Consider the following 25,059-nt stretch of genomic DNA (forward strand, 5'->3'; position numbering starts at 1 on the left):
CAGCAACTCCCATCTCATGAGCACTACTCTTTGAAGGCATTGCGACTACACACAAAATCCCCCCCCCCCCCCCGCCCCCAGCAACTCCAAATGACATGTCCTGACACAGAAAATGGGGATGCAGGAATAACGTTGACGATGGAACAGACCCCCCAAGGTTAGCAAATGGAGCGCGACAACCCTACTGGGGGGGGGGGGGGGGTCTGTGTGTGTGTTTTGTTTTGGGGGGGTGGGTCAAGCTGTAGTCACTGACACAAAACACACAGACACAGAGTCAACACAAACAGATCATGGCCACTTTCCTCCACATCTGCTTTTCCTGAGAAGAACCCCTTGCCGTGCAGCACCCTGAGTCACCTCTTTCTCAGAGAAAGATCACGGGTGTGGAATGTGTAACCTCAGGGTGTTGTGCTCATGTCATCTCAAGGCTGATAAACATCATCCATCCTTTATCATGCAAATCTCACACTTTGTGTGTTTGGCTTCAGCTTGTAGCTTGGATGGAGAGCCAGAGGGGCCCGGGGTGGAAAGCTTCGCACAAATGTGTGGATCCGACATGAAATGGCCCCCAGCCGTCATCCATCACACCCCACCCCCGGCTCCTCGTGTCTCGACCATGTTTGCAGCTGACTATTGGAGCGCGGTGAGCCGGTGAGATGGGCCTTGACGGCAAATGGCTTTGCCAGGCCAGGTACACGCATCGCAAGGGTCAGCGTCGGAACACCTATGACTGTCACCGACAGGAAAACAAAGCACTTCCCCAGTCTTCCTCTCCACAGTCCCTGTGTGTCTGTAGAAAGATGCCTCGCCGCGAAGCTGTGAAGGGAATTCTGCTCGATTAATAATGATCTAGGGAGTCGTGCAGGTTTTTTAAAAGGGTTTTGGGACATGTCTACATGTCGTCGCTGAGCCTTGCTCTAAATATATAGGATTCCCTACAGTCGCTTTTATGTCGGCAGTAAATCTAAGTGGCATTTAATGTCCGTGGTAAACGGGGAAGTGCTGTGTACTCTAGGATCATGTGGTGTTTATTGGTGGGAACAACAGTTGGCATGAGGAAATGAACTAAACTCAAATAAAGGCGGTGAAATTTCAAAACAATTTTGAATATCGAGAATGAGGCGTTCCTAGAACATTCCTCCCATGTCATGAGGTCCTTAATGAGGTGAAAACAAACACTAGTGATAGATTGTTCAGTCATTTGACGAGAAATAGGCCTCTTTGCCCGCCCATTTGAGCACCCGTCATCTGGACGTCAGCCCACCCGTCACCTGGACTTCCGAAAGTTCACCTTCTCTCGATATGCATGACTTCACCCTGAGGAACTAAAAAAAGAGTGGGGATTGCTTAAGACAAGGGGCTCACCGCTGAGGTAAAGAATGAATGCCTTGGCGTGTGCTCGGACATGCATGAGCCACTTATCTCCGCTAAGCATCTACTCCACTGCTCTGAGATGGATGTGATTAGTTCAGCAGTGGGGTTAAACTACACCCTTCCTGCTCCTTCACAGTCATAACATCCCATGCTGGGGAGCCTGTCCCCAAACTCTTGTTACACATCCAGTAGGCCTTAGGCTGTGCCTATACCATTCAATGCTATTTGAAAGCAACCCCCCCCCCTCCAAGTTAGACGAGTTCACTTAAGTACACATTGGGTGGAAAAGACCCATCCAAGCACAGAAGTGAATTAATTTGGTTAGACATCATAGAAGCAGGGAAAAGGGCAGGTTTTAAAATGATGTTGATACCTGTCTAATTGCCTGATTGTCACATGGCATTAGTGAGATTTCTTTCGGTTGCACCTGGTTCTCTTGAGATAAGTCAGGAATGGACAGGTTGAGCACATTCAGGAAAGATGGCTGGAGGCTTTTTCAGCCCGTGTTTTTGACAAGTCTACACAAGGGTAGACTCAATGTGTTGTGTGAGAATTAATAGATAGATAGATAGATAGATAGATAGATAGATAGATAGATAGATAGATAGATAGATAGATAGATAGATAGATTGATAGATAGATACAGACAGACAGAAAAACATACATAAGACATTATTTTGTTGTTAAACAATGCATAGTTTTAGCTTATGTCTTTGCATTTCCTGACAATTGATGCTGACCTAACTTTTAGCCGCTGAGCACTGGTGTGCCCCAGGAAAAATCCATATTCAGGAATACTTTAATGGACGTCTGATCATGAACCTGACCCATCCCCTTCTTGAAGCGCTGAACAGAAAAGGAAATTTAAAGCGTTATGTAACAGACAATACAATGATCAATAGATCTATCAATGATAGGAGCCATCAAAGGAGCTGTTGCTGGCACCGAACTGGACTGCCTAACAACAGTGGCGGAGAGAAGGACCCTGAGTAGGCTGCTGACCATCTTGGACAATGACCACCACCCACTACACAGTACTTTTAACGGACAGAGGAGCATATTCAGTGGCAGACTCCTGTCACTGTCATGCTCATCGGACAGGCTGAGGAAGTCCTTTGTCCCCAGGGCCATACAGCTTTATAACGCCACGCAGAAGGGGAGGGGGAGGGAGATGGACTTCTCTGCATGAGTCTACCTCAGTCTGCCCTCCTCTTCTCATCTCATTATATTCCATTCCACTGTCCATCTTTTTACTGGCTATACTAGCCCCTTGCACAGACTTTACTAATTATATCACTTTGCACTATCCTCACACACACAAGCACAAGCACTCTATCTTTGCACTATCCACACAAGCACATGAACACTATCTCTCTGCATCAAACTGGAATACGCACGCACGCACGCACGCACGCACACACACACACACACACACTGTTTAATATTAGTGTCTCTAATTCACTTCAGGGAGGTATTCCAATCTCTATCTGATCAATAGGCTGCTTGAGCTATGGGTTCACTCAGAGATTCCTCTGCTCCAATTCCATCGTGCCTTGTTTGCGGGGAACAGCTATCGAACCAAGCTATGGTTCCCAGGAAATTTCAAAGCCAAAACACGGATCACATCACTTGCCAACAACAACGCTGAATATTTCATTAGTTTGAGGAGGCAAACTGACAAACTAGCACATTTCATGATAACAAGTACCACAGTTTACGATGGAGTTGCATAGCCGGAGGGCTTTATCCAAGAAGTCTCACACAGGGGCCAAATCTTTAATCCTGCCTGCGGGCAAAGCTGTTATGGGTACAATGATAGGCCCTAATGCTGCAAGGGAAACAATGAGTTCCAATGTCAAACAATACATTTGGCTGACAGTTTTGTAAAATATTACTGGAGAAAACAACAGGCGAGGAAGGGTTTCGAGTGACATCTGAGTATCATGAGAAACGGGGACTACATTTGGAAGGAATGTGTGTGTGTGTGTGTGTGTGGGGGGGGGAGTGTGCACGGATGGGGCTGCAGCCAGTGTGGGGAGAACGAAGGGATTCATCAGCAGTGGCAGGGAGAAAAATCTTGATGCTTTTTGCATCGCAAGGCCCTCATGGCCAAGACTTTACCAAAAGAGCTGTGTGATGTGCTGGACGATGTAGTGCACATTGGCAACTTCATAAAAGCAAGACCTTTGGAGAACCGCCTGTTTGCTCTCTTGTGTGAGATAAGCGCACATCACCAGACATGACAGTTACTGGGCATGGAACTCCAGTTATACGAGCATGGGGGCGGAGCCCTCTAACAGCTCCGTGACTGCCAATCCACACACTGCAGCCCAGTGAAAAATCTGGATATCCCGCCTCCCTCCAGAGCGGGGCTACCCTGCTTAAATGCCACTCACTCACTCAATCAGCTGCCACCATGACCAAACCTTTAAGGTGTAGCTGGGTCACCCATCATCCGAGGACTGGTATAACTGGAGTTACATGCCCAGTAACTGTCATTCTACTTCGTATAGGCTCAGCCCTCTTACAGCTCTGCTACTTCCATGGGGTGGAGACAGACAAGTCAGCGGCCTGCTGCGTCCCAACAACATTTCAGAGGGGATAACACCATCTATCTAGAGCCATTTGTAACTCACTTAGTGCCGACTAACCGCCGACTTCAGCCTCTTTGTCTGTAGCAATGCCTAACGTAGCCTCGGACAGGGAACCAGTTGTCATATGAGATTGAGATTGCAGCAGCGCATACCTAGATGATACATGTGGCATCCATCAAAGACTGCAAAAAGGAGTCAATGTCACACTCTTCACACCATCCGCAAAACTAGTCTCAACATGAAGCATATGATGATACAGCAGAGGTCACCCTGACTCCTTGAATAGTCACAATGATGCTTGTGGAGAAACCATGTGTCTCTAAACCAGGCCTTTCAGGAGCCGGGCCAATTAAGGGCTGCCCAAGCACTGGAGGTGCCCTGATATTCCCTCAGATCAGCTATTGCAAGGAAAACCACCTCTGGGAACCAAACAGAGTTGTGGCGATCCAGAGCTACCAGAGCGTTGATCCTGTAGAGAAGTGGAGGGATCAACGGAACCGGAGGGAAGGCATACGGCGTCCCCTGCGGCCAGGATGTCCACGCCCAGAGGATGGTCGTCTTCTGCCATGATGGAACACCAGAGAGGGGCACCATTCCTCTGCCAAGGTACCCCCTCGTAACATGAGGTCCGCTCCCTGGTTTAACACACCGGGAACATGTCGAGCCACCAGAGGACTGAGGTCGGCCTGACTGCACCTCAGCACCCTTGCCACTAGAGGGCAGAGCGCAGACCCAGAGCGGCAGTGTGCAGGAGAAAGACACCAGCACATTGTCCTCTGATTCCAGTGAGTGCATCACTCCAGCGTAGTTTCTCATCAAAATGTGCTGCCCTCTCCCTCCTGAGTAGAATAGTAAATAGTGTGTCGCTGTAACCTGCGTTGTGTAGATAATCACAGTCTTTAGACTCAAACTCACTCATAATCATATGATTACTCATCTCACTCATACTTTTTAATGCACTGTATTATGTATGTTGTATCTTCTTGTTTTTCTCTCTTTTTTATAGTTGTATCTCTGTTATTTTATATGGAACTTGGCGTCTGAAATAAAGATTTATATATACAGTATAATAGAAAGGAGGCTAAAAACCATGGATGCTAGTGTCTGTCGCTAGCACGTCTCTTCAAATGTCTGGGGGTGAGGTTTACTCGCTGCACGGCACTGTACCCGCTGGCTACCATTACAAAAGAAAAAAGTTTTGAAAACACCCAACTCAAGGCTTTCATTTTAAAAACAAAATAATTTGAGTGTACAGCTATTAAGAAAACTACAACGTAAGATTTAGATGTTTACAAAGCATTTTTAATATTATGACAGTTAGCACAGCCGGTGAATGGTGCAGGGCCCAAAACCTTTAAAACTAGGGTAGGCGATTCTGGAGAAACCAGCAAGAGTAAGATTCATTTTGAAAGCATTCTATTCTTTTAGACCCCTCCAGAGCCACTCCTCCAAAACATGCGCACTGCCTGACTGCAAGAGTCCACAAGAGAGCATAGGAGATGAGCGCAGATAACCGCTGTCATCGCTAACTATGTAACTACTTCATGTCTCATTTTCACAACTACCAAAACACATAAATAAGCTATATCACCGCATTTGTTAAACGTCTTGTTCAAAGCCAATATAGACTAACATAAATAGATCAAATACCACCAATACCAGCGTTTAAAGCACACCATGGCTCGAATAGCTTACTAATTGCGCTGAGTTCGTAACAATCATGCAGCTATTTGATGTTAATTAAACATCCATACATATTGTGTCCATTTGAGCCAGCGGTGATCTGTATTGTACATATTGTATAAATATATTGAGATTTGATCCACCAGTGTTGTGGATCATGACATGCACCATGTCTGTAGTCTGTCTGCATCATGTAACAAAGCCAGGGCAAGTTCACTTTTTTCAACAGTCTAGGGTTGTAATTGATGCGTACCCTGGTAGTTGTGCAACTCGACATTTCTATAGCTTTTATGCCCATCAAAATGACACCTATCAAAAGGTGCAGGGTGGGCACGAGCAATGATTGACACTCCCTCAGACACTTCTCCTGGCTTTGATTGGTTGTTTAGATTCGGTCGCGGTGGATTCTTGCAAATGACATTAGGAGCACTGGGTAGAACCAGAGGGGCCTGATTTGAAGGGGAAAAAAAGTATTACAGATTATATGTCTCAAGTACTACTGTCAGGAAATTGTGACAATTTGAGCAAATATTACAAAAGGTATTTTTATAAGGGTTCCCTACTGCATCTTTAATGTACAATACAGAGATACATGAATAAACATACCGCCATTACTGCTAATTCCATTTCAATCGTACAGAAAAGAGACTTCACTTAATCATTCTTTTATGTATGAACTACAGGATTTTCACAGATTTAAATGGTTGCACATAACATGGCTAATCTCATGTTTACTGGGAATTACACATGAGCTAAACTAAACAGCAAGACAAACGTGATTAGCGTGATTAGAAGGTCAGTCTAATAGAATGCTAACTAGGAATGAGTTCTGGCATCAACCAGCCCACCAGCGACATCCCTGCGTATGGCCAGCGTTTAATTCTGCCGCAACTGCACACCAACTTCCAATGTCCTGGATAAGTTCAAGACACCATTCATAAAACGCCGGTGGAACTGCAATTATTCCTAAAACTATATTGCCCTCTGCTGGTGGAGTTTCATGACAATTGACAGCTGTATGCAGTGAAGAAGTTTAGGCTACTAGTACGATTTAGGCTACAGATCGGCTTCATTCCACATTTATATTTTATAATTTTTCTAGATGGTGTGCAATATGTCTTCTATATCAGTGTTATTGCGACAAACGAAGAAGCATAGTTTTAAAATAGCAATGCTATAAAATTTGATACGTCATCTTCCAAGTCTTGTTTTTTTTGGCTCCTTGGAATCACGTGATCAAAACACTGTCATGGCGGCCGCCGCTGCTGCGCGAGTGAGCGTGGGGCATCTGACTTTGAGAATTTCAAGAGTAGCACCAGACTGTAGTATTTGTCCTTTTAACAGACTCAATGTATGTAGGAATGCCATTACGGGTGGAACAAAAGGACGAGCCCTAGATCGTTTTCGCACGCCAAATAGGAATCTCCAGACATCTATCAGTGAGTAGCAGTTTTGCTAACATTAAACAGACTGCTAACGATAACAGTTACCTAACCTGTCATATAACTAAGATGCAACATGTTTTTAATAATTAGCACGATTAAATAACTGACCACTTGGAAGCTGTAATGAGTTGGGTAACGGTGGGATGACATACATGATTCGGTGGATAATTAGAATTTCACTTTCCGAACATTCGTACACGGCAAAGCACTCCAGATTAATTACATGATCGAGGTCAAGGAAAGTACACTATAATATGATCGATAAGCTATTGATTTTTATCCAACAGCTTTATGACACTTTCACGATACCTTCAGTTGCTACGATCTGTGTAAGATGCCATCTGCAAATCACACATTTCATGGATATTCGCTTTAATTGTCATGCCAGTTTGTATCAGAGATATTGCATATTAATGATATCACATTCACACCTCCAACATTCTAATAATTCCGAAACTATTGAACTGACGTTCAACTACCGAAACTCGCTGTTTTAGAAGTACAGTTATATATTAACTTAAAAAATCCATAAAATGCTCATTCTGATGGCTGTAGTAGTTCCACGTTAGAGGGTGTCACGTAATCTACTAGGCTACAGGTGAGAACTTTATCAAGTCATACTACATGGAACAACGTGGAAACTGGCTATATTTTCATGAAAGCTATGTATCTCTGGAGAATATTTCTATATGATAGCAACTTGGATCTGGTGGCTTTGTGATTTCACAGCCTCTTAAGTAGTTCGCCAATTTGAAAAAATGTAAATGGCATGGAAATTTAAATTTTTTCTGGTTGAAGCACCCATAAGAGCTCACCAAAAGTCCCAAACATCTGTAAAAATAAATAAAAGTACAGGCTGTAAAATCCAAAGTTACCAGATCTAAGTTGTCATCATGCCCAAATGTACTCCAGATGCATAACTTTCAGATAGTGAGCATTTGCCCCCTCAAGTGGTTGTGGTGGCTGACTAGCTCATGCACTATATAACAGACTCCCACTTTCACAGACATCAACATCAAGCAACACACTTGTGATTGGGAACTACTACAGCAAAGTAATTTTATGGATTTTTTTAGTTAATAACTATGCTTCTAAAACAGGGAGTTGTATTTTTCCGTCAATATTTTTTAATACCAACTGACATGTCAAAAAGCGAACATCCATGACGGGTATAGCCTAATTTGCAGACGGTCCCTTACACAGACTGAAGGCATAGTGAATTTGTCGTGAAGCTGTTTTTTGATAATAAAAAAAATGATAGCGACAAGATACAGTGTCGTTTTCTTTTCACAAATTATATTATAGTGTACTGTCCACGACCTCAATCATGTAATTGAGACGGAGTGTTTTGTCCTGTCTGAATATACGGAAAGCAAAAATCAAATACCCGCCAAATAACAAACGTCAACCCAACTTTACCTAACTGATGCAAGGCATAGTTACCAAGTTGTCATAACGGCACTTGGTTACATGAACGGGTACTTGCGTAATGTTATGGTTTTTGTTGAAATATCGGTGAGATTACACTTAAATTCATGTTAGTTGTGTTTTAACATTGCAGTTTGCTGAGAAACTGTTCTTATAATTTGAACTTCTCATTTCATGCTGCTTAATCAATAATTCTACAGGTCACTACCATCTAGCAGACCATAGCAACGCAGAAGATCCAGATGATGTGTGAGTATGACGTTACCCAGCTAATGTTCCATGGCAGATAGTCGCCCTCACGGTTTCTTGAAAAAGTCTGTTTATCATTTTTTTGATGGACGATGCTACACTTCAGTGGTCAGAAGTTTTTGTGCAGAATGTGTCAACTGGTTGTTGAACACTTGTTTCCTCACTCCTTTTAGAGTCAATGTGGTGTACGTAGATCGATCTGGACATCGGATACCTGTCAGGGCCAAAGTTGGGGACAATATTCTCTACCTTGCTCATAAGCATGGCATTGAATTGGAGGGTAAGTAAGTGGCACAAGTCAATTATTGTGACTGTGTTTCAAGTGTTAAGTGGAAATGGAAATTCTCAGCCAAAATCTCAATTGTTGTTAGGAGCAGTCTTACTGAAGGATGTGTGCAGTCTTACTGAAAGATGTGTGGTTTGTGTTCTCTGTTTTAAGGAGCCTGCGAAGCGTCCCTAGCTTGCTCAACATGTCATGTGTACGTACAAGGAGACTATTGTGATAAGCTGCCAGACCCAGATGAGAGGTATTCATATTTTCGTTACTTTGTAAATATTACGTGAATGTAAAAATGCATTTGAATTTGACTTGGCAGAGATTTTTTTATTTGTACCTGACCAACAACCGTATCAGCAGCATAATGGAACTATGCAATTGTAGCAGCTTGACTGGTAGATACTTTGGTAAGAACCAGTAATTACACAGGGCCGTCAGTGAATGTCTTCACTGTGTACTGAGTGGGTAAAAAAAGCTTGGAAAATTATCTTGTACGAATTAACTAATAAAACACCTGTCCACAGTTATTTAGCCTTTTAAGGAGTTTTCGCTGTATTCAAAATATTTAACATGAAATCCAGCCATGTCATTTCCTGTGTTCAGATGTTAAATGAACTGACCGTTTTGGTGTCCTTGCAGGGAGGATGACATGCTGGACATGGCGTCCAGTCTGCAGGAGAACTCCCGCCTGGGCTGCCAGATCATCCTGACCAAGGAGCTAGAGGGCATCGAGCTCACGCTGCCCAAAACCACCCGCAACTTCTACGTGGATGGCCATGTTCCGAAACCTCACTGAGTGAGGGTGAGCTGTGGTCTGGGGAAGTTGAAAGTTTACGGCTGGGGTGGGAGGTAACGAGGCAAGGCTGTTAGTATGTTGGTCTGGGATATGAGGTCAACGGGTCACCCTGATAAACAGCAGGTTTCTTGCTGAACACTAAGGAAAATCATGCCCCCCAAAAACCTCAGTTTGGTTCAGGGCTCTCTCCTTAAAATGTATGTTAAGTGCATTTCATTGAAAAGGTCACATTTGAGTTTCACTTACTGCATACAAGCAAAATAAGGCCATACAAACCTCACCTATTGTGCAAAACTGAAGCGCAAAACTATTACAAAAAACTACTGTTGTTCTTTGAAAAAGTCAGACAATCTTAGGCAAGAAACTTTTTTTTGTTGTGTGATACAAAGGAACATTCCTTGCTAAGATTGGTAAAACAAAGCAAAAAGTCAGACGCACAAACATTACAAGAGTTCTCAGCATTGCACACTCTCTGCTTTCCCATCTGACCATACAACTTGCCCACTTTACTCACATATCCAGATGAAATAATACTGTGATAAAAGGCAGGGCTGTTTATCCAATTCCCACCCCTCCCCTGTGAAGTGCAGCCTGTTACCTGAGTTCTCTACAAATAAGGAAAGTTGACAGGTTTCTTAAAGTCTTCGAACTTATGAAGCATCTTGCCCTATCTGTGTAGATTTCAGTGTTTAGTGTCTGTTAGCAGGAGACACATCTTGTGTAGTTTGTACATTTAACAGCTACTTGCTTCATTTTAATTTAATCATTTCACTTCAATTGAGTTAGCAGGAACCACATGTAAACAGTATTTCTGCAGTTGTTCAGTCCAGTATGTTTTTCCTTTCCTGTTTTTCAGTTGTACTGTAACGGTCATATATGCGCACAATGTAACCATTACTTTTGTACAAGTAATGCAATTACAAGTTAGGGTTTTAATAAAACTCTTAAACTCATGCAATGTCATTGAGTGTTATGTATGATTGCATGTCTGACACCACAATCAGTATTCTCAAGCACATGGGTAATTTAGTATGAGTTGTATTACAAGAGCACTGGCGAATTAAGGCACAAGTGAAGAATCAGCCTTAAGGTAAACTCAACACGTTTCAGGTTCTCAAACTTTGCAAATTTGTGCAAATTCTGAAATTAAAAACTTTAGCAATCGTCATGTGGAAACAATCGCCTGCATAATGCATTGACTAATTTCCTTATATGAACTACAACTCTGTAAAATCGTCGCGTAGATCATTTTGTTCAGGACAAGATTAACTCTGGGGTGGAGAACAAATCGCATTGAAACGCATTACACAAACTGCATTCCAAAATCAATTCGAAAGTAGACTTCGACTTGCTAACGTCGCAACTCAATTATGAAGGCTTCAACTTCGCACAAGGTAGGCTAACCCATAAACGAGTTCTGGTGTTCTAGTATGACGACAGGCTATACATTGTCCTTCACAATTGCTGCCTAAAGATTCTTATTCCACCCCAAACAGCTATTACACACAGAAAAACATAACTCTCCCTCGAAATCTTCACTCAAACAACAAGACAAAGCATTCAAAAATCTATTTATAAGGTCTGACCTTTTGAGGATTCTGGGAGATAAACGTTCTAATTCAAAACACCTGTGTTATTTAACCTATCAAGACGGACATACTGCACGTGAGGGGAAAACTAAGGTCACGTGACACGCGCAATTACAAACTTTGAATCTGGCCAGAAGATTATCACCATTTCAACTCCGATCAGCAGACTGACAAAAAAATAAGAAATGGTACGTGGACATATTATATTAGCGTGTATTATTAAATGTTCATTTATTTACAGATTGTGTGACTAAGCCGCAATGCCATCATTCGAAATTGGTCATACTTTTGTCAGATACATTATGTGCCAAATTAATTAGACTACCTAAAATGTACGTACATTTTGTTGTCGTGTTGAATGTTCAGGCGATGTCTTTGACCCTAGCCATATTTAAAGCAGCATTTGATTGCATTATGCTGGGATGCAGTCGAACCATTTGCAAACATTTTGTGAAGATTGACTTATCTACACATGCTTGAATGAAATGTATCAATTCTACGAGGCTATTGATTTCCCTTAACCGTCTTTGTTAACGTGGGAGTGTTCCAAGAGATCGGACTCGCTTTATCCTGTGTATAATATTAAATTGATTAAATCTGAACGTCTGATGAGGGCGCGTGCCCTGCAATAGAGGGGGAAGGCAGAGATGGCCATGCTGAACGTAGGCCTAATGTTACATTTTCTGACAGGTCTAAAAAAAAAAAAGGCTACATTGTTGGTAAAACGCTTAGAACTGATAATGTTTTAAAGACTCTTCCTTAATTCGTCAAATAATGTAATATCTGTATGTATCTATATATGTAACATCTACGGTGCGGATAAACTACCCAACAACGTATCCTAGTAGGTTCGCATATGCTAATTTGACAGATCTTGCTAGGTTTACAAGTCAGATGTAAAGCATAACATTGTAGCCCTATTAGCCGAAGACAACTTATATAAGCAACTATAAACTTGACTTTCACCTATATAGGCCTACTTATTCATGTTTCTGAGCGTTATCTCCTTAAAGATAGGCTTATTAATTGTATCTGATCAATCTATTTTACGTTTTGATTGGAGCTTCATACTCTTTCCTTGTCAGTTAGTTAGTTTTGTTCTGTGTATAGCCCACACTATAATGTATGAAGACAACTAGTGTTTATTTAAGTCTCATAAACCTATTGTAATTACTACAAGTTAATAATTAATGGCCAAAATAAGGTTTTTCATCTGTTTTCTTTATGGAAATAATGGCGAATGGGGGTGATTTCAAATAATATTTTATGATTTTCACAGTGAACCACATTTAAAGATGAGCACAAGGGCTGAGAATTTACAAGGCTCCATGAAAGGTGTCCATGGTGTCATGGACAACATTGAAGCACAAGACCACAAAGTCTCTCAGTCTTCCATTCTCTACTTCCAGCTGGAAGCTTCAAAGTTGGCACTACCTGCCAAAGTGCTACACTATGCAAAGTCAGATGAAGTAAAGGTTCCAGATGAAACCCCTGAACAAAGGCAGTCCCCTCCTACTACGCTTTGTCCCCCTCAGTTCCTTGGTGGTAAGAGTGGAGAGGGCAACTCACAGCCCAGCTTCTCGGGCTTGTTCTCCGTTCTGCATACCTGTCAGGGCAGCAGTCCCTGGGAGGTGATGAGTCTGATCAACCAGCAGTGTGAGAAACTACTTCACTCAGGGAAGGCAGATGAAGTGGAGGAGGATTTCACAGCTCTGGCAACTGATTCCCCTTCAAAGGGCTTCTTGTATCCTAGCAGCAATAGTAACCATGCAGAGTCTGAGTGCAGAGAAAATTCCACTTCACACACTTTAAATGAAATTAGGGAGACGTACAGCATTGTATCTGATAGAGGGGAAACTGGCATTGTTGATGAAGAGGTCCATGTTGCTCAGATCATAACCATACCAGACTGTGCAATAAAATCACCTCAGGTAACCAATGATGGAAGAGAAGATGGGCAATTGAATTTAACAGATCACAATTACAGCTTTTCAGTAAGCACAGAATGCAGGATGCAGATCCCTCACCAGGAAGAACCCATGGCATTGCTGTGCTCAGAGGTAAAAGTAGTAGTTTCACCTTGCACAGAGAGTCCCCCACAGTCAGATCAGAGGCCTACCTCAGACTGCCAAGTGGACCACAAACTTTCCCACAGTCTGTCCAGAAAGGGCGATGAACTTGATCCAAGCCCCAGGTCTGTGATGGAGCCCGGCCCGGCTCGAGCAGAAGAGGGGGGTTTCAAACAGAGTTTTGGCTTCGCCCTAGACTGCAATAACAACATCAAGCCGCTCAGCCCTTCGCAGATGATGACGCCTCCCACAGGGCGTGAGCACACAGGGCCGGGGATTTCCAGCGCAACACTGGAGCTCGGCTTACCCGCAGGGCAGCCTGGGCCGCGCCATAACAGTCTACATGACCAAGGAGTGGGGGAGCGCGCCGAGGCCCAGACGGGGAAGGCCCAGACCCCGGCCCCGGCGCAGACGGCCCCCCAGCCAAACCAGTGGCAGAGCAGGACGCCCAGGAAGCAGGCCCATCCCTCCCGCAGCGCAGACCCACGCAACCCAAACCTCCAGGGGGTGATCTTCAGTATGAACACTGAGCTGGATGACAGCAACAACCAGTGTCGCCTACTCATAACCTCAAACTATAGGTAGGGCTTGGCTAGATTTATCGGCCAGCGTAACGTGACTAGTGTTTATCCTCGACCTTGTGTTTTGCTCTCCTGAATTATATGTTGGGTTTATGCCTTGGAAATGTCACCCACTCATCGGCATCTGCTTTTAATATTGATATTGTATGTAAGCATACCCTCCAACCACAGAGTATTAAAGTACAAATTAATAAAAACTCAGTCTATAATTAGAGGCAGCTGTTTCTTTTCGGCTTGCCTAAGTAGGCACCAGGATGGGTAAAGAAAACAAAATGGCCTCTAGCTACAACCCCTCTTCAATCTCTCTCCCTTGGAGACTCCAAACACCATGTGTGCACTATGCTGGTTTTTTTTTCTGTAGCCAAGCTAAAACTCACCCATGTCTCTTTCCCCACTACAGGAAAGAGCTGCGCAAGAGAGCCTGCAGGCGGAGGTGCCGAGCGCTACGTCTGCCCAAGGAGGCCAGCAGCTCGGAGGAGGAGAGCGAGCCCTGCAGCCGCTCCAGTGAGAACCCCACTCTCACCAGTAGGGGGCAGTGTTTACTCCTGGCATGACGCTGTCAGACACAGCGCTTCAGGAATGCATAGTTCTGCTCTTTGGGATTTAAGCATCTAGTTGCCATCATGTTGTTGAATATCAATTAATACAACCCAGTCAGGACCCTCTGAAGAATATAATTAATGACATGATTAGGGTTTCAGCAAGTAGATATGTAGGTAGACCTTACACCTCTGCTTTACAAAACACTGCTCTACACTGGAGCCGAAGCCATTATGTAGCTTACCGTACTAATAAATAAAATGCATATGTGATTTTGTAACTGCAGTGTTGTAAGGGAATGCTTTAGAACATGTTCTTGTGGCTCACCTGATAAAGTGTTGAACATCCACTGTTGAGGTTATAGGTTCCAATCCCAGACATTGGTGACCTGGTTTACCCTTCAGTGAAACACAGCAGATGCAAGTGTTCTGTGCGCTGCCGGTTTATAGAGGCTCTAAGACAAGAAAATACTGATTTGTGTTTATTACCCAGCAGAGTCTAAGACGTGTGCGTCATGCTGCACTAGGAAGACGCCTCTGTGGAGGGATGCGGAGGACGGAACACCTCTCTGCAACGCCTGTGGGATCAGGTGAGTGGTTGAGGACACAGGCATGGTAACATTGGCTTACAGGCATGCACCCACTCAAATTCAATTATTTTTTATTTATATAGCGCCTAAACAATAAAATAGTCTCAAGGTGCTCGATAAACACTCTTCCCACAATTTGAACTCTATTCTGTTTTGAAAAATGCACAGTCATTCTGTTATGAAGGCTCCCTAGAGAAAAAACTCCTATGTGATACAGTCGCCTCCAAAGATCCATTTATGAAGTCAGTTAACAGGATATTCATTGATGGATGATTTTGAAAGCATTTCCCCATTCGTTTTTTTGCATCCAGTAGGACACAGGATAATATGCCTTGGTGCACAAGCCTAGGGAACTTTAATGCATTATACTTTTATGTGACACCTCCTACTGTTACTCCTATTATTGTCTTTATTACTTAATATTTCAGTTGACAGAAATATGTCATCATGTAGCTTTTGCTTCTTGGCCCTGGCTCTCTTAGGTATAAGAAGTACCGTGTGCGCTGTACGAATTGCTGGCACATCCCCAGGAAGGATGGCAAATCCAGGTCCAAGTGCTTCAAGTGTGGAGACGTGCTGCGGCTGACCTCCCATCACAAGCGGGCCGGCTGGTAGGGCATCGCCTTAGCCCAGTGTCGGGCACCTTTTGACTGTGGTACCCTGCCCTCCTTACCACTGATCTCTCCAGACCCGGATACGTGTAAATCAACATGGCGCCTACCTCAGTTCTCTCCAGTTCCACCTATCGAACCTATCAGCAGTGAAGGGAAAGCAGAAGGAGAGAATACTGTTTGAAAGTAAGAGATGTAAGGCAGGTTGGCCTGTCAGCACAAACTCTCAAATCTCATTTGACAACTGCACACTCCACACTGGGCCTAGGATCACCCTGGCTGAAATTGGATCACTCATACTCATATACACACACACACACACACACACACACACACACATACACACACACACACACACGTGTATGCACTCATGTGCGCAGCCTCACACACACTTTTCAGGAATGAACTTGGACTGAGTATTTTGTGCAATGCTGTTCCCTATTTTATGCTTGATCGAACATACACTGGTGGCTACATGTATCAGAAGACTATTCCTCAGAGTTTGGAGAGTACTCTCATATGGGTGCTCTGTGATTGCAAACAGATGGCTCAAAAATACAGAGCCTCTAATGGTATGTTAAGTTATTTTTTATATTTGTTGTCATGGAGTTTGTTTGGTTAAATTCCGTTTGTTTTGCTTGTTTTTGGATTAACATTAACAATGTTTGTTTTGTTATTAACTTAAATGAATATGAATAGATTGAATAGAAGATATGAATCCTGTGGTAATGCACCCACATTTGTAGGATTGTGAATTAAATTATATTTGAAAGATACAAACTCTGAGAGTTTGTGTAGGCTTCTGTCTCAGTGGATATGGTCGCGCCCCGGTAATTGGACACCCCATTTCATATCATCCATGTTAATAATGGACACCTATAGTGTACGCTATACATCTTTTAGCCACATGGTGGCTTTGCCTATTTGTAGACTAAAATGTTTTCAGCGCCGCTATGTTTGGCATTCATAGTCTAGACACAAATTATATACAAATATATATACTATATATTTTATGATTTGAGTAGTCTAGCGGATTTTTCCTTTTTTTTATTTAACAGGGTGCAGGCCAACTGTTCATAATTATTTTGCCAGCCAGAAATGATTTATTTTTTTTATTCAGAAAATTCATGCTTAAAAATATATACTTTTGGATGATTTCCAAGAGAAAACTAAATAAAAAATGTTGATGACATTTTAAGAATCATTAATACTATATTGCCAAAGCCTTATGTCTATATTGAGAGGCTTGAATTCAGACAAAAGTCATTTTTAAATAAAAATGAAAGTCCACATTAATTTTATATTGTGGAAATGGATATAGATAACTTCAATTTATACAACATAACAGAAACATTCACAGAAAAACACCCGACTATTGTGTTCTGCCCTCATATGTTAAATCAGCAAATAATTTCAAGGCGAGAATGGATTGAACGTTTTCTATAAGGTCTTTGCGCGTTTTCAATAAATGGGAATCTACTCGATTACATCACGTGATAACTGGAATCCCTTCCTCGCCCTTGGGAAGCATTGTGAATCAGAGAAACGCGTAATACATTAGGGAATAATATTCAGCCTTGCCAGAACTGCAGCCCACCCACATGCTCTTATATACCCCCTTGCGACTGGGTATCAACACAGGAAATATGATAATCCAGTTAAACACTACATATCTCTACATAAAGTACCCACGAACGTACTTCAGGCTTTTCATTTTTTTTGTTTAGTATATCATTAAAGCCGGCTAGTTTGTCTGTATTTTTTTAGAAGAAATAAATCAAGTAAATTGTGATTCAAATCTGACCTGTTTGAGATTTGTGTGTGTGTGTGTGAGAGAGAGGTGTTTTTTATGCAGTGTGTCAGTTGCACAGAGCTATGGCACTCTTTAAAAAAGAAAAAAGGATCAGAAGACGTTTTCTGCATAATGTTGGTGGGCAATACAATTGCCCTTCCATTGGAATTAAGAAAGAAAGAGTTTGCAGAGATTTAAAAAACGAGCCGTATCGAGCCAGCCTAATGTAAATAGGCCTAATCGCTGAAATTATTTGTTGTTTACCCATCCTACACTGCATATCGTCAGTCAATCAATAACGAGACCCCATCAAGTCAATTCAACTATTGAAGATGTAAAAATATTTACATCAGAAAGTTGTAAATAGGCAAGTGTTTCAACTTGTAACGACCCAGAAGTGCAACCAGTAGAATGTCGAAATAGCCTACTTTAAAACAAGTCGATTTGTGTGTCATTTAACACATTGCATAAGATTCGATTAATAAACTTCGTTAGGCATGGATCAGACATGGGCTTTAGCCAACATGCATAAACGTTGTCATTTGAATTGCTACTTTTTAGATAGTTTTGTCCCATCTGAGCTTGATTGTGAAATCGGATTAGTCGTAGATAATTTAAACGGATGAGACTTCATATGTAATAACACATATAAAGTGTGTAATGTTAAAAATGATTTGCCATTTTTTTTCGAAGACCTCATTTTGGTAGCTTTAACGTGCCATTCGTTGGTGTCTGGTGAAGAGTTTCGGCTCCTTTCAAGAACAACGTGCGCTGTGACATCACCGTCTCCTGATCTCATTACGGGTAGGGTTACAGGAGAGAAAAAAATAAGGAGGATGTTGTTTTTATCCTAGAGAAGGAAGTCATCCTCATCACATAAAAACGCATAGAAGAGCCCAGCTGCGAGCGTACAAACACGGTATTGTAATCGGTTTCCAGATTGTGTGACTGGTATGCTGTAGTTCTTTGATCCCCCCTCGTCCTGGGTGGTGGGGAACTGCTCACTTAGCGCAGCACTTTTTTTTGTGAATGAACCACTTGAAGGACGGCCTGTTTAGCGAGAGCCTCTGCGTGCGTCAGATCTCCCTCATCCCGCCTGTTGGCGCAGGTGGCATCAGGTCGGCGAGTGGATTATGATATTGGACAGAAAATCAATGGATGAGTCCGATATTGACGTGGTTGGAGACGGTAACAAAGACGTCAAAACTCCGGACGCCTGTTCGCTGGACATCGTAAGGAGCGTAACGGAACCGAAGGATGCGTCATCGTCTCCAAAACAAGATGGGAATAAGGACGAAAACAACTCGTCGCAAAAAAGTCCAACTACGGCCAAAAGCTCCACAACGGTGAAACCCCCGTACTCATACATTGCTTTGATCACTATGGCAATCCTCCAGAGTCCTAAAAAGCGTTTGACATTGAGCGAGATTTGTGATTTCATTAGCCAAAGATTTTCTTATTACCGTGAGAAATTCCCAGCCTGGCAGAATTCAATCCGGCACAACCTGTCTCTCAACGACTGTTTTGTGAAAATGCCACGCGAGCCAGGAAATCCCGGTAAGGGGAATTACTGGACGCTGGACCCCATGTCGTCGGACATGTTCGAGAACGGGAGTTTTCTGCGTCGGAGGAAGCGCTTCAAACGGCAACACTTCCGTTTCGGTACAATGAAGGAGATGCCACTGGAGCTAACCGGTTTGCCGGGCTTTGCCTACGGTGCGTATGGAATGGGTACGGCGCGCTTTCAGTTTCCCTGTTTGGAGTTATACAATCTAGGCATGGAGCACCACGCGGGGTCGTCCTGTGCTCCCACCATCCCACCTGTCAGCAGCATCTTGCCGGCGTTGTCGACTCTTTTCTCCAGAACTGCAGGTACACGGCCGAAAGCGTACCTTCCATCGCAGCCACTTGCTTTTGAGTCCCTGGACACAACTCGCGGCACCCCGCTGTCGTCAACCCTGGTCCCCAGTACTGCGTTTTTACCTCCGGCCGCCCTCCATCCGGTTGGCTCTCAGCATCTTCTAAACCTTCAAGAGTACCACAAGTTTCATTCCGTCCACAGTCCAGGCCTCGCCAATAAACTTTTACAGCACCTTGGCGACGCCAGCACTTAGTTGTTTAATTACAGGTGCCCAGGGTGACATGTTTTGGAACATGGCAGTTCTTAAATGTCATAATTCAGATATGCTCATTAACTCTCATTATTCAAATATTGATGACATTGTCTTAATGGTTCATCAGAGTAAGGTCTGCGATTTTGTGTAATAAATTCCTTTTTTGAATTTGCATTTGATCACCTTGTGTTTTTCCAAATGAAGAGCCTTAATTATTATTATTTTCTCATTTGGAAGTTTGTCTTGTTGCATTTACAGATCATTCAAATACAAGTGATTACTTAAAAAAGCAAGAGGTAATATTTGCCTTGAAAAGTAAGAAAGACTGTGTGGGCGGTGTGTTTGTTTATTTAGTAAAAACATTTATCCTCCTCAATTCTAGGCGAGGATGAGGTGCTGGGTGCCAGATTGTGTTGTATTATGCTCTGCAGTAGGCCTAAATATAAACAAACATGATGGTTATTAAAGATGTTCATAATTAGAAAACCTCAAAGAGACAGTCATGATCAATCCATATTTCAACACTGTCAATTCTTATTAAACTACAGTACGACTACTTTAAAAAATGGCAAAAATGCTGTATTGGGCTAAATTAACACAGATTTCAAATGATTGTATTTCATTTTTTTTTTTTTTTTTTTAAAGACTGCTCAATAAGCATTTACTAGGTTGTTTAATTTTTTTTGTTAGTTTTAGTTTAATTTTCTAGCTTCATTCAGTTGGGACAAGTAAAGTTGTGACTGATGTGAATTTCTAGAAAATTGTTTATTATTATAGCCAAAGCTATCAAATTAAATGGTTAAAGATTATAAAATGATATGTTGGAACACAGTTTTAAAACTGTGCACAATAGTTCTAATACTTGTTGAAATGTCAGTCAGAATCAAGTGGGATTATCTGGCTTTTTGAAAATTCAATACAAATTTCAATGATATAAGTAGGCTTCATGTAAGCATGTTGTAGCTATGAGGTAATGTATAAATACAGGGGGGCTTTAAATAGCTTCCAGCAGCCTAATCTGTTTAAAACATTTAGGCTCATAAGGAATGTTTAAACATAAACATAAAACAAATCATCAAATAACTGATTTTAGGAGCGCAATAGAAATGAACTATCTTTTCTTTGCTTACACAAGAGTTTCTCCTCTTCAGCGGCGTGCTTTTCTAATTGCAATAGACAGAAACGTAAGTGTAGATTTCCTCTCTGCTTAGTCTGAACTCGAGAAAATGCCGCGTTAAGGTCGTTCCTGGGAGGGCGAACAGAAGGAGAGTTTGGTTAGTTCTAAAGGTTGTTGTCTAAAGGTTCTAAAGTTCTTGTTGATCTGTAAATTAATCTGGGTTCCGTATTGCTACACTGCCTTACCTGCAGTTAATCAGTTTTTTTTTCTAGACATGTCTATAGGTTTAACAAATCATTTTATGATGTCTGTATATATTGTTCTTGTGAGAAAACAGATCCAACTGGTGCAACATGCCTTTGGGTAATATTTAACACAGGGACACATATAAACTCAAAAGGAGAGAGAGCGTCATATACTTGATTTAATACTCACGATTTGGATGGGTAATAATTTTGGCATTATTTTATAACATATAAACATAAAATATGCAGCCTACAAATTTTCCTCAAATTGACATTTGTGTGAATCAAGGCATCAGGGTGAACTCCACCGACCTATGGAGGAATATTTCACTCTAAAATGTTTCACAGCCAAAAAGCTTTCCATTCTCCCCCCCACATGCTGTTCTGGTTCCGTGTTGTTATTGAGACACCCTCAATAAGTAACACATGAACACTGCACAACATATCCTGTAGTACTGTTACACGAGTTATCAAACACATCTGCGTTGCTCAGACATCAAACATTATTTCGGTACTTGGGGCTTCATCTACGGTTGACTCCGGCGTCCCCTCTTGCTGTGGCTAGGTGCTTTGTTGGACGGCCGTTTGTTATGTCTCGGGGTGAGCCGCCATGCTGACTGGGGCGGCCAGCTTCAGGGTACGACGCTGAGCCACCTGCAAAGCAGAATTGTGGGGGTAGTAAGAAACGAAATGCATCGACCAAAAAGTTCTGCAGTCCAATCTAAGCTAAATAAACAGAATACAAGAGGGGTCGTAGTAACGCTATTGATATGATTGATGGGAGTTTAGTGTTTTTGTTGATGTTAATGGGATGGGTGTGGCTGAAGGGACATCGAAACGGTAGCATATATTGGGCTGTTTACTGTTTGTTGTTTGGCATCTGATCTTTGCTCGTGCTTCTGCGTGACCCTGAGCTGAAGTAGCTGCTCCTGATGATAACTCTTCTTTTGGTGAGATGATCTTGGTTTGGGAGAAGAATTCCTCTTCTGTTACTCTCCTTCCAAATTTAAATGGAAAAAATATGACGGTATGACGGTATTTTCAGAGCGGTATGCATCTTGGGGGGGTGGGGGGTGGTGATGAATTTGTTCTAAATGTTTAGACTCATGGGAGAGAGAAGGAGTGCTTCACAGGAGGGGCTTGCTGGGAGGAGGCAGAGATTAATGATGGGTACAGATGCTTGCACCTGACAAAACAAACGCAGAAGGCGTTGAACTCACACTCCCACTGTGTTTGTGTGCGAGCGTATGTGTGTGTGTGTGTGTGTTAAAGTGAGACAAGTAGCCATTCAGGGGGCTATAGTAGCTGTGTGTGTGTGTGTGTGTGTGTGTGTGTGTGTGTGTGTGTGTGTGTGTGTGTGTCTGAGTGTCTGTGTGTGTGTGTGTGTGTGTGAGTGAAAACGTGGTGAATTTATATTTATTTACTGTCCTTTCCTTGCCTTCCATTTTGCAGTGATGCTGCTAAAGAGCTACATGGAGATCCCCTTCCTCCAGCATGCCGTTGCTCAAAAGGGTCTCCGATTCTTGTCCAACTTGAACTTTGACCTTGTTCTCATTTGTCTCTTGCTTCCTCCTGTCTACCCCCTGCCTCAGCTCTTTTACAACTTAATACAATCATCTCAATAGAAAAAGAAAGTCATTCACTAAAACACACGTTTTTGGTTGTGTGTGTGTGTGTGTGCGTGTGTGTGCGTGCATTTGTATCACGCAGATACACACACACACTGTCGGCACACTTCCCTTGATTCTGTGTGTGTGGGGTTGAAACCTGACTGCTGCAACCGTCAGTGTTGTAACTCGGAATGAATTCCGTGGGGCCGCCATTGTGATCCCCCCCCCACACCCACAACACGCCTGCCAAGTCAAACACAGTCGGGACCGACTGGGAAGCCATACATTTCATCCCCAATCAGCTCTTTAAAATCCCCCCCGACGCTCCCACATCTCACAGCCAAGGCTCAGTAGCTCAGCCTGGGGCTGATGACCGCCCATGCGCGCCCCCCCCCCCCCACACCCAGTGGAAACCCATCAGAGCTTCTCTGTGCTCAAAGCGCCACATCTACCGATTCCGCTTCCACCTCCCAGCACTTCATTTCAAGTGGTCATTTTGTTTTTTTCGACCCCAAAAATTTCCAGCGCGTAAAAAAAACCCCCCGGCAAACTGAAAGGCCTCAGCGTCTCGTCTATCGTCGCTGTAAACGAGCGCAGTCTTGTAAATCCGTCTCGTAACTGTCATGGGTGTGGTAAGTAAGCTCTCTCTCTCTCCAATTTGTGTCTGAGCTGCAGCTCCTCGCTCCTCGGCCGCGTCGAAAACAAGGTGCAGATGAAGAAAGGAGGAGTAGCGGCGAGGTGACCCACGGAGGAGGTGGCCCTCCCGGCGCTGCCAGAGGAGAGGGAGTATTGGGTGACCGCGCCGGGAGCTGAGCCTCTGCTGAGCCTCTGCTGAGAGCCGTAGATCAGAGGCGTGAGGGGCCGTTGCCGCGGTGACTGGGCCCCCTCACGGCTACCCTTCCCCTTCCAGCGCTCTCAGCCCACCGAACCCCCCGTGGCTCCCTCAGCTCCTGCTGCTTTTCCTGGCAGCCGCTTCGCTGGAGTCGCTCGTACTTGAGACTTATTCAATTACAGCCCACCTCTTCTCTCACTCACTCACTCACTCACTCACTCGCTCGGTCACGCTCGCTCACTCTCTCTCTCTCTCTCGCTCTCTCTCTCTCCCTTTTCTCTCCCTTTTCTCTCCCTCTGTCATTCTCTGTCCTTCTCTACCACCACCTTCCTCCTCTCTTGCCAGTCTGCGTGACACTCTTTTGGGCTCATTAAAAACCCACGCTCTCAGTTTAGTGCTTTAAAGGCCCCAGCAACACAAATGTATGTGCGGGTGATATGGCATGTGATTGTGTGTGTGTGTGTGTGTGTGTGTCTGTGTGTGTGTGTGTGTGTGTGTGTGTGTGTGTGTGTGTGTGTGTGTGTGTGTGTGTGTGTGTGTGTATTTGGAGCGAGGGACCCCCCCTAGAGCTGTTAGAATGACAGTGACATATAGCAGGAAAGCCACCCAGAAGGCCAATGAGCTCACACTTCAGCCATGCGTCGAGCACGAGGAGAGACGAAAGTGAGGAGTGAAAAAGTAGGAGTGAGTGAAAGAACGCGGAGTGAGAGAGGGAAAGAAAGAAAGAGAGAGAGAAAGAAAGAGAGAGAGAGAGATAGAGTAGGAGCGCATGTACTGTTGGGCTAGGACATGAGAAAGTGGAGGCAGATGAGAGAAAGCTCAGAGAATGCATAGACAGGAAAGAGAGAGAGAGAGAGAGAGAAAGAGGGGAGAAAAAAAGAATGTTTATTGCCAGAGAAAAGAGGGGCTGTCCAAATGTTTTGCCTGAGATCATTTCAAATCCTCTCTCTCTCTTCATTTTTTTTTTAGTAAATGAGCTTGTTGCATTCTCCACTCAATCCCATCAACATTCCCTCATCATTGCACCCCGAGGTGTAGGGCCCAATGTGTTTGTAATTACCGCACTGACAATAATAGAAGCCAAACAAAAGCCTGAAGAAAAAGGGGGGGGGGGAGCAAAAACATTTGCAACAGTTTCCTGTTTCTATGTATAGGTTTTTTAGGAGCATGCAGTCAGGCTTAACCCTACTTCACTTCAGACCATCAAAGATGTCCAGACCGAGCTGGCGTAGAAACGTCATGACCTTTTCCCTCTGTTGTGGGCCGTACTGCCAGAGAAACTATGCATTCCATCCTGTCTGTTCTGCTAGAGGGGCACGTTTGATGTCACAGAAGGGTCTAGAACTGGGTATGGGACCAGGTGATGGGACAGCAACAGACCAATACGAATTCAGAAGAGAATTCAATTCAGTTCTATTTATATAGCGCCAAAACAATAAAGTCGTTGAATGACTCAGTGTAAAAAAAAAAGTCTTTAATTTCTTCGTCTTCATGCTGAGCTGGTTACGAATTGAAAGCAGCCTG

At 43.3% G+C, this 25,059-nt stretch overlaps 3 protein-coding genes across 4 annotated transcripts; all 3 read left to right on the forward strand.

The window, feature by feature from the left end:
• Window positions 1–6,871: 6,871 nt before the first annotated feature.
• On the forward strand, window positions 6,872–10,799 carry fdx2 (ferredoxin 2). Its single transcript, XM_012838843.2, has 5 exons — window positions 6,872–7,090; window positions 8,725–8,773; window positions 8,947–9,053; window positions 9,213–9,300; window positions 9,690–10,799. Exons 1-5 carry the CDS (start codon window positions 6,901–6,903, stop codon window positions 9,844–9,846), a joined length of 591 nt encoding a protein of 196 aa, XP_012694297.1. The 5' UTR covers window positions 6,872–6,900; the 3' UTR covers window positions 9,847–10,799.
• A 490-nt stretch (window positions 10,800–11,289) lies between these two features.
• zglp1 (zinc finger GATA like protein 1) lies at window positions 11,290–17,089 on the forward strand. Of its 2 annotated transcripts, none has more exons than XM_031564031.2 (5): window positions 11,290–11,623; window positions 12,715–14,085; window positions 14,486–14,589; window positions 15,118–15,214; window positions 15,697–17,089. In XM_031564031.2, the coding sequence occupies exons 2-5, from the start codon at window positions 12,731–12,733 to the stop codon at window positions 15,827–15,829; spliced, it is 1,689 nt and encodes a 562-aa protein (XP_031419891.1). In that variant the 5' UTR covers window positions 11,290–11,623; window positions 12,715–12,730; the 3' UTR covers window positions 15,830–17,089. The 2 variants fall into 2 exon arrangements, with proteins under 2 accessions (XP_031419891.1, XP_031419892.1); XM_031564032.2 differs by having other exon boundaries at window positions 15,121–15,214; window positions 15,697–17,088.
• Window positions 17,090–18,338: 1,249 nt separating this feature from the next.
• Window positions 18,339–19,905, forward strand: LOC105910152 (forkhead box protein D3-B-like). The gene has a single exon (XM_012838840.3). It carries the CDS (start codon window positions 18,751–18,753, stop codon window positions 19,729–19,731), a length of 981 nt encoding a protein of 326 aa, XP_012694294.2. The 5' UTR covers window positions 18,339–18,750; the 3' UTR covers window positions 19,732–19,905.
• Window positions 19,906–25,059: the final 5,154 nt, after the last annotated feature.

The sequence above is a fragment of the Clupea harengus genome, chromosome 26 (genome assembly GCF_900700415.2).
Source record: "Clupea harengus chromosome 26, Ch_v2.0.2, whole genome shotgun sequence".
In the NCBI taxonomy this organism is placed as follows: Eukaryota; Metazoa; Chordata; class Actinopteri; order Clupeiformes; family Clupeidae; genus Clupea; species Clupea harengus.

Coding starts and splice junctions, on each gene's coding strand:
- fdx2 (XM_012838843.2), top strand. CDS start 6,901: ATGGCGGCCGCCGCTGCTGCGCGAGTGAGCGTGGGGCATCTGACTTTG. Junction 8,774..8,946: donor GCAGAAGATCCAGATGATGT/GTGAGTATGACG, acceptor CACTCCTTTTAG/AGTCAATGTGGTGTACGTAG. Junction 9,301..9,689: donor CTGCCAGACCCAGATGAGAG/GTATTCATATTT, acceptor GTGTCCTTGCAG/GGAGGATGACATGCTGGACA.
- LOC105910152 (XM_012838840.3), top strand. CDS start 18,751: ATGATATTGGACAGAAAATCAATGGATGAGTCCGATATTGACGTGGTT.
- zglp1 (XM_031564031.2), top strand. CDS start 12,731: ATGAGCACAAGGGCTGAGAATTTACAAGGCTCCATGAAAGGTGTCCAT. Junction 14,086..14,485: donor CTCATAACCTCAAACTATAG/GTAGGGCTTGGC, acceptor TCCCCACTACAG/GAAAGAGCTGCGCAAGAGAG. Junction 15,215..15,696: donor TGCAACGCCTGTGGGATCAG/GTGAGTGGTTGA, acceptor TGGCTCTCTTAG/GTATAAGAAGTACCGTGTGC.